General features: G+C 40.8%; 1 protein-coding gene across 1 annotated transcript in view; it reads left to right on the top strand.

Annotated features, from left to right (window-relative positions):
• Nucleotides 1-6377: 6377 nt before the first annotated feature.
• CLCN1 (chloride voltage-gated channel 1) overlaps nucleotides 6378-19175 on the top strand; it is a 31564-nt gene continuing 18766 nt past the window's right edge. Inside the window, exons 1-6 of the mRNA XM_015872352.2 lie at nucleotides 6378-6761; nucleotides 12580-12736; nucleotides 13191-13322; nucleotides 14608-14736; nucleotides 14838-14971; nucleotides 15998-16075. Coding sequence (XP_015727838.1) covers nucleotides 6555-6761; nucleotides 12580-12736; nucleotides 13191-13322; nucleotides 14608-14736; nucleotides 14838-14971; nucleotides 15998-16075 — 837 coding nt within the window. The 5' untranslated portion in view covers nucleotides 6378-6554. The remainder of the gene's footprint in view (nucleotides 6762-12579; nucleotides 12737-13190; nucleotides 13323-14607; nucleotides 14737-14837; nucleotides 14972-15997; nucleotides 16076-19175) is intronic.

Here is a 19175-nt window from a genome sequence, read left to right as displayed (position 1 = left end):
AGTTTTGATCATTAGAGATGACTGCATTTCCTAGATGTTCCTTAGTCTCTTCTGCTAAAAATGCTTCCAAGCTGATTACTTCATCTTGAAACATTACTTCAGTGTTTGTTAATGCAGCATTTTCTTCATAGAAAATAAGCAGAGATCCATTAAACCCACTTCAAGCAGAAAGTCTTCTGCTTCTCATCAACATGCATTCTGATTTTAATTTTTATTTCTAGTCCAACCTGACCTCAAATGTCCCCAGGGACAGAGCTTCCACCACATCTCTGGGCAACTGGATCTAATGCCCCACCATCCTTGCTGTAAAAGACTTTTTCCTTATACCCAACCTAAATCTCCCCAGTTTAAGTTTGAAACCATTTCCACCTGTCCTATCACCACAGACCCTGCTGAAGAGTCTGTCCCCTTATATTCATTGCTGTTCTGTCTGACATATGTCTGGAGTTTTCTCTATGTTAAAAAATATAAAGTAATTTTGTTTTAATCACTGGTGTGATTCTTCAAGTTTTGAACCCTGCTGATTTTGACTGGCAAGCTCACCAAGACATCCAGATATGTTCACTTTAAAGTTCTGGATGAGGTGAGATGTTGGGTTCAATGTATAAAATCTAGTTTTGCTATCTTCTCTTTCACCTGATTTTCTGTCTCTTTTTCTCTTGAGTTTGTGAAAGTTCTCTCTACTTGTTCTTTTCACTCCCAGTTCCAAACTGTGACCACACTGCTACGTTAGATAAGGCAACTCAAATTAATGAGTCATCCACCTTAGGTAGCAACATCAATATATATATGGCTTTGTTTCAGTTTATCTGGCGCATCATTCACACAATGCTCTGTGCAGATTATCACAGTTGAGTTGTTTCTGGAACAGGGACCTAGGTCTGCCCCTCTAAAAGCTCACACCATATTTGTTAGTTGATAGCATATCATAATGTCATGCCATGTCATATCACAATGTCATCATGTGATATCACAATCTATTCAAATTTCCTTCCAGGTTCATCTATTACAACTCCTATTTTATTGGCTCCTTCATTCCTGTAAGTGGCTTTATTTTCCTGTAAGAGTTAATCCACTTAAAATTGTGAGGTATATTTTTTTGTCATTCTGCCTCTCTTCTGGTTACCCCATCTTTTCCCTGCTTGTCAATTGATGATTCTCAAGATCTGCCCTGTTTCTGTCAGTTGTGTTCTGTTCATCCTAGTTTCATTTAGTACATGTCCTCTTGAATATTACCTTATTACTTTTCAGTGTTGAAAGTCCTTTCTGGGTTTTTTTTTTCTTTTTTCACTATGAATTCAACCCTTCTTTCAAGTTGTCTTTGCAAGTTCCTGTCATCATCTATCCATATTCAGCCTTGCTTACAATGTGATGCACAGCTTAATTTCAGACTTTTCCTCCTGTTCAAGACCTACTTTATTGTCTTTTCCTTTTTTTCTCTATAAAAATCTCTTTTCTCCATCTCCCTTTCTTTTCCTAACATTTCTCAAAGGATTCTTTCTCTCACAAAGTTCTAACTCTATCTTATAGCTCTTTGAAGCCTACAGAAGTATCTTTTCTAATGAAATGTCCCATTCAAACACCTTGTTCTCAACCATTAGGCACTGCCTTATCTTACATCCACCAAAATCTTTTTCCTCCCTTCTTAAAACAGTACCCATGTGTTGCTGCTGCTTTAGGCAAGGTACACTTGCTCTGGCTAACTTCGTATCCTCTTACATCCTTCCATACTTTCTTTGCTATTGTGGCCTCTGAGTAGTCTTCCTTTCTTCACATTTCTCCTCTTCCTCCTTCAGAACTTCATTTTTTTTTTCCTTTTATCTTTACAATTTATTTTGTTTCATAACCTATCACTTATATTGTGCCCTTGTATGCTGTCTTCCTTGTGGGCCTCTTGGAGTAAATTTGTTGAAGCACAGAGCATTCTTCTGTAAGGTGGAATGATACAAAGATGGTAACAGATATTCAGAAGGTTATTTATAGGGAAAAACTCACTGATATAGATGCCTTCACTGGGAAACACTAAGGCAATCTCCAAGAGATGCTGCCTTAGTGGTGGTCAGCCCTTAAATAACGTCTAGAGGAGGTGGAGTCAAGCTCCACCCCTTCCGGGAGCGCAGCTAAATTACTCTCAACTGTGCTCTCACAGCTGACCCAACACTTGCCTCAGCTGATTAATCAGGTTTAGGCTGTGATTACCAATTTCCCATATGTTTTCCTTTATTCACAAATGACTGCTTTTCTATTCTGCATACGCAGTTTAGAGTAACAGATCTACAAAATCTTCTCTTAATATGGGATGTTTGAGGGCTCTAGATCACCATCTCCTATATTTTCTGTGCACGTAGTATTGGTGGTAGCTGAAAAACAGATGTTATGTTTCATTCCAGAGGAGGCTACGGTCTGTTGGTGAGCCAAGAGGTTTGTATACAGTGAGGATGTGAACAATTCTAGATCTGGATAAATCTGCTAGAGAAACAAAAAGAGCTCTAGTGTATGGAGAAGGCTTAGAAACTATTTTAATGTCTCTATGGGCCGGGCACAGATGACAGTGTCTACTTTGTCATTGCTGATTAATAGCACGGGGATTTTGGGTGATAAATCTCCCTGGAACGGGACCTTTAGTGAAATGCTGGTCTTAATCATCCCTTCCTCCATACCATCAAAGTTTTTGCTATAAATGCTGAGAACTGTATTTCCGCATCCTAAAAAGCATTTGGGAGAAAGGAATAAAGGCAGAGAAACAGAAGGATTTGAGAGAAAACTTGGAAGAAGAGGGAGATGTCCAATAGGAGAAGAGACCCACCTTGGGTGAGAGTTCTAAATTATATTCCTTTTATTTCTTTACTTAGACCTTCTTTTGGGCTGTGACTGTAGATTTGTCCGTGATGAAGGTTTTCTGCTTGAAGGAAGTACCACAGAAATGCGCTTTCGAGTACCTCTAGGGATTGTAATACCTGAGGAAGAAACTACTATTTGAGCAGGTTGGATATGTTTCCTCTTGTGAGGTGTAGGGTTGTCTTTATACCGTCCTACTGAGGCTTTTATGAGCCTTTTGAACAGGTTTAGAGACTGTATCCTACAGCTGCTCTGGCACTGCTCCTGTCTCGCCACTGGGATCTCTGCCGAGCCTGAGGGACCTGTCCTTTTCCCTTTTCCAGGTTCAGCCAGCAGCAAAGCTGAGCATGTAACTCAGAGACACACAGACACACAGGCAGAGACAGATCACTGCTGGGAACAGATACAAGTTTGCCTGCGCAGGTGTTCACGCAGCATTCTCCAGATTCACAAGCACATGTGCATTTGTGGATTCTTTGAGTAACTGGCACAGTTCTTGTGTTTGCCCAGCACCCCTGCCCAGCTTTCAGGTCTGTCTTGTAGCACACACACAAGAGAGAGTGCATGTATATCTAGAGAGTGAGTTAAGAGAAGATTTAATGTGAAAATGTCAGCCTATGGTGCTCATCTACAGAGCTCAGCCAAACACGATAGTAACTGACCCCATTTTACACATTACCAGCCCTTTAATACTTTACATATGCACATTCTTTGTTCCTTCTTTTTCCCTGGTCACCGCTGTGATTTTGCAGAGCTCTACAGTTTCTGTGTCTTACTGGTTGCAAAGTTCATCTTTCTGGATGTGGAACCTACTGGTGGGTGGCAGCCCTGCCCATGGCAGTGCAGTTGGAACTGGATGGTCTTTAAGATCCCTTTCAACTTAAGTCATTCTATGCTTCTGCAATTCTTACTATCCCTTCTTGCCTTGTAAAAAGGTTCTTTCTAGGTACCCTTACAGGAGCAGACAGTCCCCTTCAGTGTACCCTTACACTTTGAATTTAACAAGATTAGTGAGGCTGTTAGGAAAGATTGTTGGTACCCTGTGAAATAAAGAGGATGTTAATAGTGCCGAGACAACTGATAAAATCCTTACCTCTTAGGTAAAAGAGGGGAAGGGGTGATCTATAATCTGTGGAATATAGTGTTCAGGAGATAAGAAATAAAGTGACACAAAACCAGTATCTTTCTCTACAGATGGTTTATATTTTCCCAGTAGTTAAAAGGATAGATTTAGTTTCTCAGGCTTTTCCTTGATCAGCAATATCTAGGTAAGGAGATCAGGAGTGGAAAGATTGGCAAGTGGGAATTAGGTAAATGTTATGTTCTTAACTGCACATATTAGAGTGTACACATGTGCATAGTGATCACTTAGTTTCATCTGAATAGATGTAAGCATTAGGTGCACTGGATGAGGTGTATTAAATTGCAATATGTGCAGTGCAAATAAGGATGCAGAGCTTTTGTGGACTGTCTTCCCCATGAAGACAGTTAAGTTTTCTTGTCTCATTAACATCTAGAGTCATTTGGTGAATGTTGGCCTTGGGATCCTTCTTGGTTCTACTGACAAAGTGACTCAGGTTTGAGGTCTATTTGGAGGTTGAGATGAACTGTTCTTAGAACATATATTTCAAGGTAGGATTGTCTTATTTTAGACTATAATTATGTGGTGATTTTCCATGAAAATTCCACATTTGATTAGTTGACAGTGGGGCATTCTTCATTTATCTCATTTCTACTCCCCATCATTTCTGATGAGCTATACTTGTGCCTTTTGAAGAACAAAAGCTAGAAGAGTGATTATTTCAGTAGGGGTTCCCTCTAGTTTACTCCAGTGGACATGCTGAATATTATCCTTCAGCAGATGTGACAGTAACTGAAGATCTAGTGCTCTACTACAGTTTTGATGATTACTGGAGCTTTGGGGGCCTGGTACTTAGAATTCCTATATAAGGCATCCATCTATTTTCTATGCATATTTTTGTATTACATACACCAAACTAAGCAGTATTTTTAATATAAACCTTAGTGTCTATATAAGCTCTATTTTTCTTCCAAAAACATCTCAGTAGGCTAGTAATACTTTATGTCATTATGATGGAAATCTATGAGAGTATCCAAATGCTACTTTCTGTATCCTAGACACTGTTACCTAGAAACTCTTATTTAAGATGGTTCATTACAAGTCTTTCCTACAGTCTTCCTCAGGGAAACGCTACTGAATGGCGATAAATTTAAAGCTAGCAAGAATATAACAGGTGAATATAACATTAAGAGCTAGAATTGATCTTGCTTTTGTGAGTATTCAGAGCTTTCCTAAAATGGCATCAGATACAGGCTGTACTGGCTAAAGGTATCTATAGGGATATATATATTATATCCCTATATATATATTGATTTATATATATATACATATATATACACATTGTTAGCTGAAACGACAGAAGAGGTAGAAGAGTGGTTTATGGAGGAAATGGCATATCATCCTCTTGAAGACTTTCCTTGCACTGTACTCTGGAGGACCATACAGAATGAGAAAAAGCAAAATAGGTCTCCAGGAAAAATGTTTTATGCAGGTCTATTCTTTTGGGCCAATTTGATGAGTGTTCTGTCTTGCCTTCCCTCACATCCTGCTCACAGATCTTACTCTAAGATGCGAAAAGCTGGGAAGCTCTTATCCTGAAGAGGTGATGGTGTAAAAGATGAGGAAGAAGCAGTTAATAGCAGCTCTTTAGTTATCGTATTTCATGCATATGATTTATTCTTTCCTGGCAAGCAGTTTCTAGGATTTTAAACTCATTTCTCTTTGTTGTACAATAGCCATCAGAAGACATGGCTACAAGAAGGACAGTTACCAATAATTACTGGCAGTACTGGGAGCTGTCTATGAGATCACATTGTTAGAACATACCTTCCATTTCTGGTGTTGACTGGCACCCACTAGTGTTGGCTGAGGTTGGTTTTGTTTGGTTTGGGTTTTTTTGCCTGGCTGAGAAACAAGTGTTGGTGTGGTGAGGAGAAGGTTTTGAATGTGAACCTGTTCGAAGTGAACATCAAGAAAAATTAATTTATGCATATAGTTGAATACTCAGAGCAATTTATTAACATCTTCCAAAAGTGAAAGTCTTCAATGTAACGGCATATGGAAAGACTGAGACTAAGCTGTAATGCTCAGGAGTTTATATGGATGCTGGAGTTCCTCCTCAGCACTTGCATTTTCTCTTGTGGACTATGGACTTAGCAAAAGGATGAAGGATGAGATCTCTTGGATAATCACTCCTGCTTCCTCCTGTCTATATATTATGTCTGTATTTCTAGCTCCCTCCTTCTTATAGCCTTCTTTTCTCCTCCTCCCTGTCCCCCCTTCCTTCTCCTTCAGGAGTTCCCCTTTTGCCCACACCTGATATTCAATCCTTGGCGGAGTTAATGCCTTTTGCTGAGATCAGACCTGGCACTGGGGAATCATGTGACAGATGAAGGTTGCTATAAATATAGTTGAACCCTGCCTTTGGGCAGGAAGAGAAGAAAGTGAGAGAGACACAAGGAGTAGGAGGGGCAGAGAGAAAGGGAGTGCAGGAACTGAAGAACTTAGAGTGGTCTAATGGGAGAGAGAAGAGAAGGAAGGAAAGAACATAAGAAAGCGCAGAAGCCATTTTCTAGGCAAGACCATGAGGTGTTTCTAGGAAAGGACCAGAGTGGCAGCTCCATTACCACTAAGCATGAGCAAGAATAGAGACATGGAAAACTCAGAGAGTCTGATGCAGGAATCCAGATCGAAGTCAGCTTTGTGGGGGGGCACACCGCAATACAACTATGTCTGCTTTGAGAAATGCACTCGTTATGGGATACCCTTGGAGGCAGGACGCGAGGCCGGGGGGACAGGGGACGACCTGCACTACCTGGAGAACTCCCTCAGCCACCCACAGGTAGGGTTGGACAACTTGGATGTTTATGGCAGCATAGGTCTCAGTGGGATCACATACGCTCTTGGGGCTCCTAGAATGGTGCTGTGGAGCTCACGTCCCTGTCTATACTCAGTCCTACCAACTCTCCCTTTTCTTTGTTGACTTCCAAGTAAGGCACTGAGTTTCACAGTCTTGCTTAGAATGCTATCAGGATTTCAAGTCATTGGGTATTTCCGTCTACTATGACCACAGCGTTAACATGGTTAAGCTGGGATGTGCAAATCAATGAAACCATTAATGTATTCATAAATGCAAAGAGAAATTGCATCTGCCTTCGGCTGCATAGTGATTTTAGGTAGAGCAGGAGAGGAAATAAAAACAGATAGAACAGTAATGAGAGTAGATGGATATGTCTGCACAGCTGAATGGACAGTCATGCAGAGCTCTGTTCTGGCTTTTCCCCAAACAAGGAAAGTAAGTCCATGCTTGTATATGCGAGGAATTTTCTAACCCTTAAACTTGACCTGACTCTCACTCTGGTTCATACAAATATCGCCTCTGAAAAAATCTAGTACAAAGATGTACTCTAGTTATGACCTCTTGTTCTGTTGTTCTCTGTATCTCCTCTGCCTCTCCTTTGGGGACACCTTTCTGCAAAGAGGAGGTTTTACAGCCGTCTTGGTGTCTTATTTCCTGCCAGTCTGCTCAGACTGAGCTGACGTAGAAGGGTTTAGAGCGATGTAGAATTTGGCCTAGTGACGGGAGGGTGAGAGAATGTGTGAATGTGAAATCCATACAGGGAAGATATGAGTGGAGATTTCTAAAGTCCCCTCACACAAATTCCTGTGCCAGTGACTGAGGAATAAGGGAAGAGATGCATTAATCTCCCTAAGAACTGCATGATTCTGGGGTAGGAAAAGCCACGTTTGCCACCAAGATGATCTCTTCTAGTAGATAAACATCCCAGTGAGGATTGTATCTGCCATGTTGCAAAAGACTAGGAAGCCAGTCCCATGGCCAAACTCAGATATTTCTCTTCTGAAGTTGTATAAAACATCTGAGAATTTACAAATTATTTCTCTACTAAACTGTCCCAGAACCGCTCCTTGACTGATTCAGAAGCAACAGCCAGAACTGGGAAGCATCTGGACAGTGTTAATGCTTTATTTATACTTTTAAGTGAGTTATGCTGAGATTTCACATTTGAGATATGACCTGGCCCTCTCATAGGATGCAAGTGGAGCAGTGCCTAGGACTGGAGGGCTGAGGTGGGTTATGGAAATACACATTGTGTTACATAAACCATTAGTCAGCTGGGATACACTAAAATATACCTCTTTACATGTATCCACTGCACAGACTAAAATCCCTCTTAGAAGGTGGCATAGTTGACACAGTTAGGCAGAAAAACCTATCTCTTGCTGCCTGGCCCTGGGATGTCTTTGTTTTCATCCCCACAGACATGCCAGTCAATGAATGTAGCCAAAATCCAGCACAAACAAGCAGGACATCAGATGCACTCCCATACAAGTCTTCAGGCAGTAACATCCCCAAGCAAGTATGCATTTGTGAACACAGTTTTCAGTCTTGAAAAGTCATATTTATAGATCTACTGAAAATATGCCCCAGAAATACCGTTATGTAAACATTCACACAGTTACATATATAGTATGAAGGCATATTGTTGTTAAAACCAGTCTTGCTGTGCATGAGTATTTTGATAGCAATTAATTAACATGTAGATAAATTATAAACATTCATACTATCACACACATCTTGTAAAGGCATGCAGTTGTATGCTGTTAGCATGATAAACAACCTGCTGCACACATGCTTTCATCCATTTCCATGCAGAATACTAACCATTGTGACATGAAAAAAATAGATGATAGAGAGACATTTTAATTCTGTTGTGCCAATTGCTTGTGCTGGCTGTTCCTTTCTATTTTGTGTGTAAGCTGGAAGCTATTTCAGACAGAATGTGTGATTTGACTGGGTTTACAGGGCAAAAAACAGTGAAAACGATTTTCAGCCTGAGATTTTCTAATAATACATAGTTCATATATTAGATAACAGATAATGTAATGAAAAAGGTACCAATAGCATGTGCTTAATTTGTGGGAACTGAGATAACAGTATCATAGAATCATAGAGTGGCTTAGGTTGGAGAGAACTTTAAAGATCATCCAGTTCCATCCCCGTGTCGTGAGCAGGGTTGCCACCCACCTGATCAGGCTGCCCAGGGCCTGATCTGGCCTTGAATGGGAGGATGGAGTGTTCTACAGTTTCTCTGTGAATTCTGTTCTAGGGCCTTACCACCCTCTAAGTAAAAACTTTCTGTCTAGCATCTAACCCAAATGTCCCATCTTTTAGTTCAAAACCATTCCCACTGTTCCTATTGCTGTCAGACAGTGTAAAAAGTCAGTCTTGTAAGCCTGAGACTTTGAGACTAGAGATTTTATCTACCATTTAGAATGATGTCATGAAGAGATTTTTGCTCCCCACTTAAGTTCAGTAATGTCAGCAGTTCATGGAAACACTAGGAAAGAAAAGCTCAGGTGATCATATTTCTCACACAGCCGAAATATTTATGAGTAGATATGCATTAGAAGATAGATATCTAAAATTTATGTTCTTCTCCATTGTAGTTCTCTGTGATTTTATCTTCCTGCACACAAAAAAAGAAGAGCCTCTTCTCAAGCAGCCTGGACTGATGAAATATTTATATGATATGGTATTTGTAAGGTAGAAAGGGTATTCATGGCAGAGAGCTCCAACAGCAGTATACAGATGGGTGCCACAGTAAGGAAGTGTAATGGTTAATTGGGCAATGCAGTATTACAGAGTAACAGACTCATAAGAAGACTTGAGGGGGCCTCTGGAGTTCTCTAGCCCAGTGCCTTGTTCACAGGGTTTATCTAAGGTAGTACTGAATATTCCCAAGTATGAAGATGCCCACCCTGTCAGCTGTATGCTGAATCACCCTCAGGTTTTCTTTCTACACATTCAAACATACCTTTGTTGCAAGTTTTGCCTTTTTCCTGCTGTCCTTCTCTGTGCCTTTCTGAGAAGTCTGGCTCTGTTTTCTCTCCAGCCCTCACTCCCTTCAGGTAGAGAGAACTGCAGAGCCCATAGCAGACTCAATGGCCAGGAACAGTGACGTGCACTAGCAGTGCTGGAAGGGAGTTTGTTGTGGAGAATACATTGCTGAGTCTGAATGGAATGGGAAATAATGTAGGGTATGGACTGAGCGGGGAGTGAAGATTTCAGTAGGTGCTCAGCATCAAAATTGCTGTCAGAAAAGTCTCGAGGTTGTGAGAACTTTCTTGAGGACTTTTCCTCCATTAAACAATGATGTTCCTCCCACTCCCACACACAGCATCCTTAGCAGTATTTATATCTTTGGTGGTTTTGGCACTGTTACCATATTCTCATTCAGAATTTAGCCAACCTGGACACAATAGTACCTTCTCTGTCTCAGCTCTCCAAGTGGTAATTGATATGTTTTTAAATTCTCTCCATCTTTTCTGGTGCTCAGAAAGAGGAAGGATCAGAGGAATACAGCAGTGTAAGCACTACATTTATTGACTACAGTCTGAAGCAGTGCCAGAGTCCCAGAGAAACAAAGCATGTATATGAAGCATTCTTTAAGTGAGCTAAAACTGATTTGTCCTCCAGGAAAAAACCTTCATCTTTATGTCCTGAGACCAGCTCTTTTTCTTTCACATCCTGAGTTCATAATTTTCCAGCCAGATACAAACCGTAAACTGTTCCATCTGAATAGATGGAGGACTCTAATTTAAACAAGATACTTGGCAAGGTAGTTCATAATTTGGATTAAGCTCCATTTGGTATAAGACAGTCCCTCATGAGCATTTCATGGCAATGAAAAATTAGCTGAAGCAGTGTGAAGATGCATAAAATCTGTTGGTGCTTGGCATTGCTGCCTGAAATAGATACAGTGAGAGAAACAGGGATTAATCTGCTATTTGATATTGGATTTTATGTGATAGCTTATATGAAGTCTGGCAGGTCCTTCATCTTGGTGTTTCACTGTCCTGCCTATATTATTGAGATCAGAGCATGGCCACTCTTAAGTGCTAAGAGTATGTATCAATTTGGCTAGACTGTGGTGATAATAATTGGGTTAGTAATTAAATAAAATATAATTTTCCAGCACAGTGATTGGATGGAAGGCAAAATGTCATAAGAACAGGATGATTTAAAAGCCTACATGCATATTCTGTGAAAATATAATATTGATTTTAAAGGGAGCTGTTGCACATAGTTCAAGTGTCTTAGGAATATGGGCAAATAAGCTACTTAGGACTTTCAGTCCTGTTTGGCAACTGGAAATATAACTTGGTTTGACACTGAAATGGTTGTTCAGGGAAGCTGGGAAATTTCTGCCCTTGGAGGTGACTAGGACTTGCCCATACAATGCTCTGAGTGTTCTGACTGGCCTTGGAGTTCGCATACTGTGAGATAAGGACTGGAAGAGAAACCCCCCAGAGGTGCCTTCTAGTCATCAAACTTTTGTGAGTCTCCAAATCTATCTGATTTGAAATTCTCTTCCAAATAAGTTATCTGCTTCCCATTCTACTGATGATATTTCAATTAATGGAAATTCCAAGGGTATAGGAGCAACATCTCCTGTGTCAATTAGAAAAGAGAAAAGGTAGAATCATCTCCTAAGCTAGAGCTCCATATCTCAAATGTCTTTTCATTCTTCAGCTGAAGTGTCTGACTTTTTGCTGACTCCTTCTTGCCACTTAAAGTGTCTTAGAGAAGTAGGTGTTGTACTGGGAGGAAGCAGGTTCTAGCAGGTGGGAATTGCCAAGATCACAGGCTCTGCATCAGGGAGGAAACTGATATTAGACATAGTTTGTATGTAGAATGACAAGTGAAGGGAAGAGACCTGTTCACAGCTTCTCAAATTCACAACTTCCCCATATATACTATGAAAAAATAAGGGGGAATAGCTACTTCTGGGGGAACCTGACGGACATAGTCAGGATCCTTCCAGCTTCCTTGACATCTCTTCTTTTTGACAAGCTGGCACAACTGACAGTTTTATCACTGATCCATGTGAGAAACATTGTTGGCAAGCTCATGTAACTGCTTGTGAATTGCATAATATGAAATGTTTTCAAGATTAGTATCTGCTGACAAGGGCTAGGTTAGGCAATTTTAAAAAATAAATAAATAAAAATTTGATGAGTTAGGGATATATTGGGATTTAATAGAATGACTTGGGTAGATAACGGGAGGTGCTATGTGGTACCCTCTGCTATTTGTGAGCTGATGCTTCTTCTTTTCCACAGAAGACACCAGCAGTGGCTGCATACCCTGTTAAGCATTCCTTGGCAGCAGAGTGAACATATGCAGAGCATTCCTGCAACCTTTTTAGTAGTGTGATACCTCTCTAAATTTTAAGAGTTGTTTTGCAGTGCTGCTGAAGACAGCCCGAAGACTGGCAGTCTCATGTGAACAGTTTTGACCTTCTTTTGCACTTCTAAAAAGTCTGCCCAATCTTTCTCCTTCAGGCCTGAGCCTCCTTATTCTGAGGATCTTAGAAAGCAGTTAGCGTTCTGTTATCATAGCTTGTACCACCAAAAGAGGATGCAAAGATCTAGAGAGACTGAGAAGAGGGAACCAGGGAGGAAAATAATGAATTGCCTCTGTCCATGTCTTTCTGTGTCTTTGTCTCCTTGTTTGAATACGTTTGAGTCTACACCTCTGACTGTTAGTAAATATGCCTTTTCATTTTAACGCTACTTGTGAAGGAACATTTGCCTTACATCTTTGTTTTGCTCTCTCTTGCTTTCTGTTCCTTTAGCTGTATGGACAATACACAGACCAGATAACAGATGACTTTGCTGAAAAGGATGCAGCAAAACTATTGAATACAAAGCAGGCCCAAAAGAACAGCGAAAGACCCTTGAAACGTGAGAGTCAAGTAGAGATAAAAGAAGAACATTATTCCAAATGCCAAGGTAGGAAAGATTTATCCTTGTGACCAGATATTGAGTAGAACAGCCAGAGAGATGGAATTTAAGCAAGACAAAAATGCAAGGAGACTTTGATAGGGAAGAAGTAGAGAAGGAAGGAGAAGCCATCTTGGTTTTAAAAGGTGTTTGCATGCTAGCTGTAGGAATAACTGCCCCCAAATTATTACTTTTTATTTTCCCACAACAGATCTTTGTGACAGGAGTGAAAATGTATTTACTGCTAGTGCACAAGAGGTTAAATTATCTTGTCCCCTTATTTATTCTACTTTGAAACTTCAAAGAATTTTGGAAGACTGCAAGGAAAGGATGGGTATCAGGCCTTAATACACCAAGCCCGTAATTCTTTCAAATACATTCTTTTGGTGGTCAGTTCTCAATACAGAATCACAGATTTCATCTATGTTGCCTCCATTTTTCTGGTTCTCTCTTTTCTCCACAGACTGTGCTAGACGCATCCAGAAATATGTCACCAGGAAGCTTGGAGAGGACTGGATTTTCTTGGTTCTTTTGGGTCTGGTCATGGCGTTGGTGAGCTGGGGAATGGATTATGCCAGCGCAAAGAGCCTACAGGGTGGGTCTCATTCAGGTGTTGCAAAAGCATACTGTAGATGATATAAAAATTTTATAAAGCCCAGTGACCAACATTCCTCCTCCTTTAAAATCATCAATACCTCAGGAAGACTGAAATATTTGCAATACAGTAGAGAGAAGATTAACTATGAAAAGGTTCTTTAAAGAAGTGATAGGGAAATATTTCTAAGTGGGCAGGGAGCATTCAAATATAAGCCATTATTTTTACTCGGTTTCTATCCTTCTTGTGTGACTTTGGCCCTTCCTATTATACAGTTTGCCATCTTCCCTAGGTCTGTTGAGCATATGGTGGGTGGGGAGAGGAAAGGGCTCTTTGATGTCCTCTTGATACAGTTTTCTCTGCCTTTATCCTCATTATTGCTCTTCTCAAATGTTATTTATACACTGCTCTGATGTTTTCTGCTACATGGAACAATAGTGCTTTACTTAAGCTTTTTTTTTTTTTTTTTTAACAGTGATCTCACAGTCACTGGCTTATGTAAATTCTCAGCATCATTCCTCTGGTTCCCATACCCTTTTCAAGTTCAAACATTACAGAATCTTCCAGCGGCCTTGCCTCCCATCCCCATGCACATACATACGTGCAGCATTGCCAACATGCTGTTAATTGCACTTCAGAAGAAATGCTTTATGCAAAATCCTTAGGAGCATGGAGCACGCATGTGTATATTTTACTCCATCTCTTTTATTTTGGCAAGGAATCTCAGCTTGCACATGTGCCAGAGTCTCAAAAAAGAAACACCCTCTGTGTTTGCATGCACAGGGCACATGTTGTAACAGCTGGCACTGCTCCCTTCATGCAGCTGCTCTAGAAGGTGAATTGTAAGCAGGGCTTCTGAGGTAGATTTTCTGAAGGAACAGCTTTTCATGTGATTGAAATGGAGGAAAGGACACTAACTTTGCTGTCCTTCAGGGCCCATATAACGCCCTCCAGCTGCTAAATGAAAACATCCTGCACAAAAATTCACTCTTGCAAGTAACACAGCTCTTCCAATGCCACACTATGGCATAGGTTTGAATAATGTCTAATAGCAAAGACTTGCTTCTATCCATTCCTGCAGAATGCATGTCTTATTCGAGATCTTGTAGTTCAAATGTAACAAGGCTTTACCCTATTAGAAAATTAAGACTTTTAGATAGTATTTCTGAGGGAGATTTAGTATGGGCAAGTTTAGCAAGTGAGGGCTTTTGTTTGTGATTCTTTAAAGTTTACCAAACTGATTGGAGCATCTGTAGTTACTGACAACTTCTTTGTTTGTTTACAGCCTACAAGTGGATGTACAGAGAGATGCACCCGAATATTCCTTTGCAGTATCTGGTGTGGGTAACATACCCACTTGTTCTCATACTGTTTGCAGCCATCTTCTGCCACCTCGTCTCTCCACAGGCTGTTGGTGAGGGTAGAAGGCATGGCAAGATCTGTTTCTGTCTGTCTCTTTTTTTCTTATTCCTCTTGCCTTTGGCTTTTCTATATCCTCTGCTCTGTTGTTTTCAGGGTCTGGGATCCCAGAACTCAAGACAATTATGAGGGGAGTGGTCCTCAAGGAATATCTCACTCTCCAAGCATTTGTGGCCAAAGTTGTGGGCCTCACAGCTGGGCTTGGGAGTGGCATGCCTGTAGGAAAAGAGGTAAATATTGCTATGTTCATGTGCAGTAGGAGTCAGGGTCTAGGAAGGAATTGTCAATGCAAGAGTCTTTAAATGTTTCCTTTTCCTTAACACCATTCCTCTTGTTAAAGCTGTTTTTTCCCAGCAGCACTTATCTTTCACTAACCATTTCCTTCTACTTTGAAAAGCTTCATATACATAGGTAGCTCTGAAAGTAATGCCTCCTCTTTATTTCCATGAAAACAAAACTGGCTACAAAGAGCACAATAACACTATTTGACAGAGCAAATTCTCAGCTACAAAATGCTATTTTTTCAACATAGTCATCACCATTAGTTGTGCATTTTCACCAGCAATGAACAAGAACCTGCATGCCACACTTGTAAAAATCGACATGGATGTCCAGAACATGGCTTGTCTTGCATGTCACTGTCACCCCTGCTGAAATGCACCACCCACAGCTTCACTGTGCTCACATCCCGTGCATGGTCTCTATCAACATTCAGCAAACATCAATGAATGGAGGAATTCAGTGCCACTCTTTGGCTTCGTATGCACTTCTGTGTCAGATGCCATTTTGCCATATTGCCCCTCTGTCTAACAAAATTTTTTATTTTTTAGTTTTTTAAATGTTGTCAACAAAATTTAATAGAATGTTAATGGGACTCAAAGAAGCGCAGAATCATAGGAGTTGTAATGGACTTTTGGATATCGTCTTGTCCAACCCCTTGCTGAAGCAGGTTACCTACAGTAGGTTACGCAGAGAACTATCCAGATGAGTTTTGAAAATCTTCAGAGAGGAAGGCACCACAGCATCCCTGGGCAGCTTGTTCCAGTGCTAGTTTCTCCACAGGTGTAGAACTCTGCACTTGCCCTTGCTGAACCTAATTAGGTTCCTCCCCACTCAACCAGAAGGTTCAACCTCCACTGCCACACCAAGGAATTAGTTTTGGAGTTCCTTTGTAGGAGGAAAAAAAAAAAAAAAAAAAAAAAAAAAAGCAAAAAAACCCAGCTTTTTCTAATTTGACTCTTCCTCTTCTCTTGCAGGGCCCTTTTGTGCATATTGCCAGTATCTGTGCAGCAGTACTCAGCAAGTTTATGTCAATTTTCTGTGGTGTATATGAGGTAAGGCACATTTCTCTGGCATTCAGTTCTTACATGGGCTGAACTCTTAAGACACACTGATAGGCCTCTATGCACAGAGGGAACAAAGAGATTGAAGTTCACTCTGCTGCTTTAAAGCAGAAAGATAGCACCCAAAGAAGACTGTAGTACAATGCCAGATATACAACTAAATAACTGCAGGATCGATTGTGTGTTACCTACCCCATGACGCAGATGCTGGTTGAGGACATGCATTTCACAAGTTTTCTGTCTCACAGTGCCAGTTCCTTTGCACTGTGATCAGTATTTGTGGGAAAGAAAAACAACAAACAAACAAACAAACAAGAACCTTAAATAGATGTGGATAAAGATCAATTTGTCTTTAAGGTAGGATGTGTAGAGCATTACTAATTATAGCCACTGACACTGCCTCTAGGCTTTTGCTGTTGCAAAACGGCCTCTGCCGGCTGATTGATGTATTGACAAATAGTGTTTGGGAAAAACAAACAAAAACCCACATCCACTATTAACCACATTTATAGCTATATGTAGGAACTGCTTTACAAACTTCTAACAGTAATTGGCTTTGTAATACAACAATAGAAGGTGCTGTTTCACTTGATCCTGTATGTGCATAAGGATCAAATCTCGGCTACTGTAGGCCAACTGAGTGTACTAAAAGCTGCACTAAAGCGTGTAGAGCCTGTTATTTGTAATAGCAGTGGCTGAATCTGCTGTTGGCTGTTGCTTTGTTTTGTTGTTCTGGATCCTAACCCTTTGGCTTTGCTCCCTCTAACCACAGCATGCCTTTCTCTGGCTGCCCTCTCTGTTCCAGAATGTGCACAGGCAGCTCGACCTCCTGATGGTGGCTTGCTCAGTTGGAGTTGGATGTTGCTTCGGGGCTCTTCTTGGAGGCAAGTGACTTCCTGTCTGTGACTTTTAATGTAAAACTCCGCCTCTTGCTGTGAGATCTCCTGTTCTCAAGCAGGTTCTCCAGAGATGTCTCTTCGCTTGTTTAGGACCATGAGTTCTTTCTTTAATCATGTAGCTAGTGGCATTGAAAGTAAGGGAGAGGATGATCCTGGAAAGTCCAAAGGGAAAGTGACAGCTTTTGAGTGCAAACTTCTAAAGTGACAACTTTAACTTTTCTAATTACATATTTTGCTCAGTCTCTTCCTACCATGAAAATCATTCATTGTTCTCTCACTCTGGGAGTCCTAAGGTCTGTCCAGCAAATCAATAAACATGCAGTAGGGAACAGAAGTAAGGAAATAATAATAAAGAAAAGTTAACATAAATGTCATCATCTAATGGCAGGAGATGATGACAAGAATGACCAGGAGTGATAAGCAGGAATCTAATGTATTTATGCCTTAAGTATTGGACTGGAGAACAAAAATACCAGTATGTAAAATTTTGCATTTCCAATGTAAAAGAGGTGTCACAGGGCCAAGAAGATGGTTGGGAAGCTGGAATAATGATGTATGAGTAGAGGTTGAGGGATCTGAGCTTGCGCAGCATAAAGGAGAAGAAGCTAACAGGAGATGTGTAGCTGGTGCCATCAGCCACCTAGAAGATTGTGGAGGAGATAAAGTCAGGCTCTTTTGAGAGGGGCACAGTGGAAGAGGCAAGGACACAACTTGTGACAAGGGAAATTGTAATTTTGTGTAAGGAAGTTGTTCCCCTCTCCTAAGGGTGGTTCAGTAATTGTATGGATGCTCAGAGGACCTGGAGAATCCCCACCTTTAGAAATGTTCAGGACTCACTTGGACAAGATCCTGAGCACCCTGCTTGAGCCTTGGAGGTAGTGCAACTCTGAGGAGGCAACTGGCAAAGGTTGGTTGGTTTAACCTTCCAGGCTAAAACTTGCTGTGAGTCTGTGACAGCACTGTAGTATAAGAATGAATTGAAAGTTATCATAATTTTTACAGCCCTAGTTGATTTCCTCTTACAAAATCACAACATATTGCAGAATTCCATTCCCTGGATCTAAGTCCAGGGTATAATTTCAACTATAGTTTTTTTGAGGTTGTTGCTGGCAAACACCACCCTGTGTATTTAGTAAGGAACCCTCAAAATGGGGTTGGAAAACCAGCTTGGCCTTTTATAAGAAAAAGATGCCCAGCTCTGCTTTTTGAGTGTGCTCTGGTACTCTTTGTTTGTCTGCTTGTTTTATTCTCTCTGGCTACTCCTAAGTTACACAGCATTGGCACACTCACACACTCTGGGGGATGCCATATGCCATGGACTGTTCTCTGTGGGCGGTATGAGTAATACCATGTCGTGCCTGAATCTTGACATCTTTCACTGTTCTTTCATGTTTCATCAGGCTTTTTGCACTTTCAAACAGCTCTACTTACCTCTTGCTATACTGCAGGCCATGTAATATGTACCCGTCATTACAAGCTGTTAGTCACTGTCCTGATGGGCTATAACACAACTCTCACACTGTCCTAGACACTGAACTGAAACCCATTCCCATTCTGGACATGATTATGTGTAAGGCCATAGAGGTATTAATAGGGTTCAAAGGTGACCTAAGGCAAATCTGTAAATGTAGAAAGACTCTTATCGGTCAGAGTATAATCTATGGTGCTTTTTTGTTGGGCTATGCAGCCATAGCCTTGATAAACCTCTTTGTTGAGGCTCAAATACTTTCTCAGGTAAGTAGGGATTCATTGCCTTCACCCTTAAAATTCTTCTTGACTACTCAGAATGCCAATGTACGCCCTTTCTCAAAACTCTGCTCCTGTGGGAGTCATAACTGACTGCTTCAGGAACGCATAATAGCAGAAAGTACCAAATACACAGGTGTTTAACTGTGTCATTCTTTATATTAGACACTACCTAGAATTTAGTTAACTTGAAACAAAACCTATCTGCTCCCTAAGGTTTGTCATCACTCTCGGGTATGGCAGGGCCTTCAGTTGCATTTCCAAGTTTTAGAGGGAGTGGAAGAAGACCCTCTTTCTCCCTATGTTCTCCAAAGCTGTCTCAATGATTGCTTATAAGCTTACAATTTTAGTGATTTAACCAGGAGAGCGCTATCCTTTAGTAGATGATCTGTTACCCACTCACTCTCCAGCCACTGTCAATACCCTGGTCTGGATATACTTGTGCC

This window comes from Coturnix japonica, chromosome 1, assembly GCF_001577835.2.
Source record: "Coturnix japonica isolate 7356 chromosome 1, Coturnix japonica 2.1, whole genome shotgun sequence".
NCBI classification, from domain to species: Eukaryota; Metazoa; Chordata; class Aves; order Galliformes; family Phasianidae; genus Coturnix; species Coturnix japonica.
Note: the sequence above shows the minus strand (reverse complement) of the source record. Positions and strands in the feature narration are given on the sequence as shown.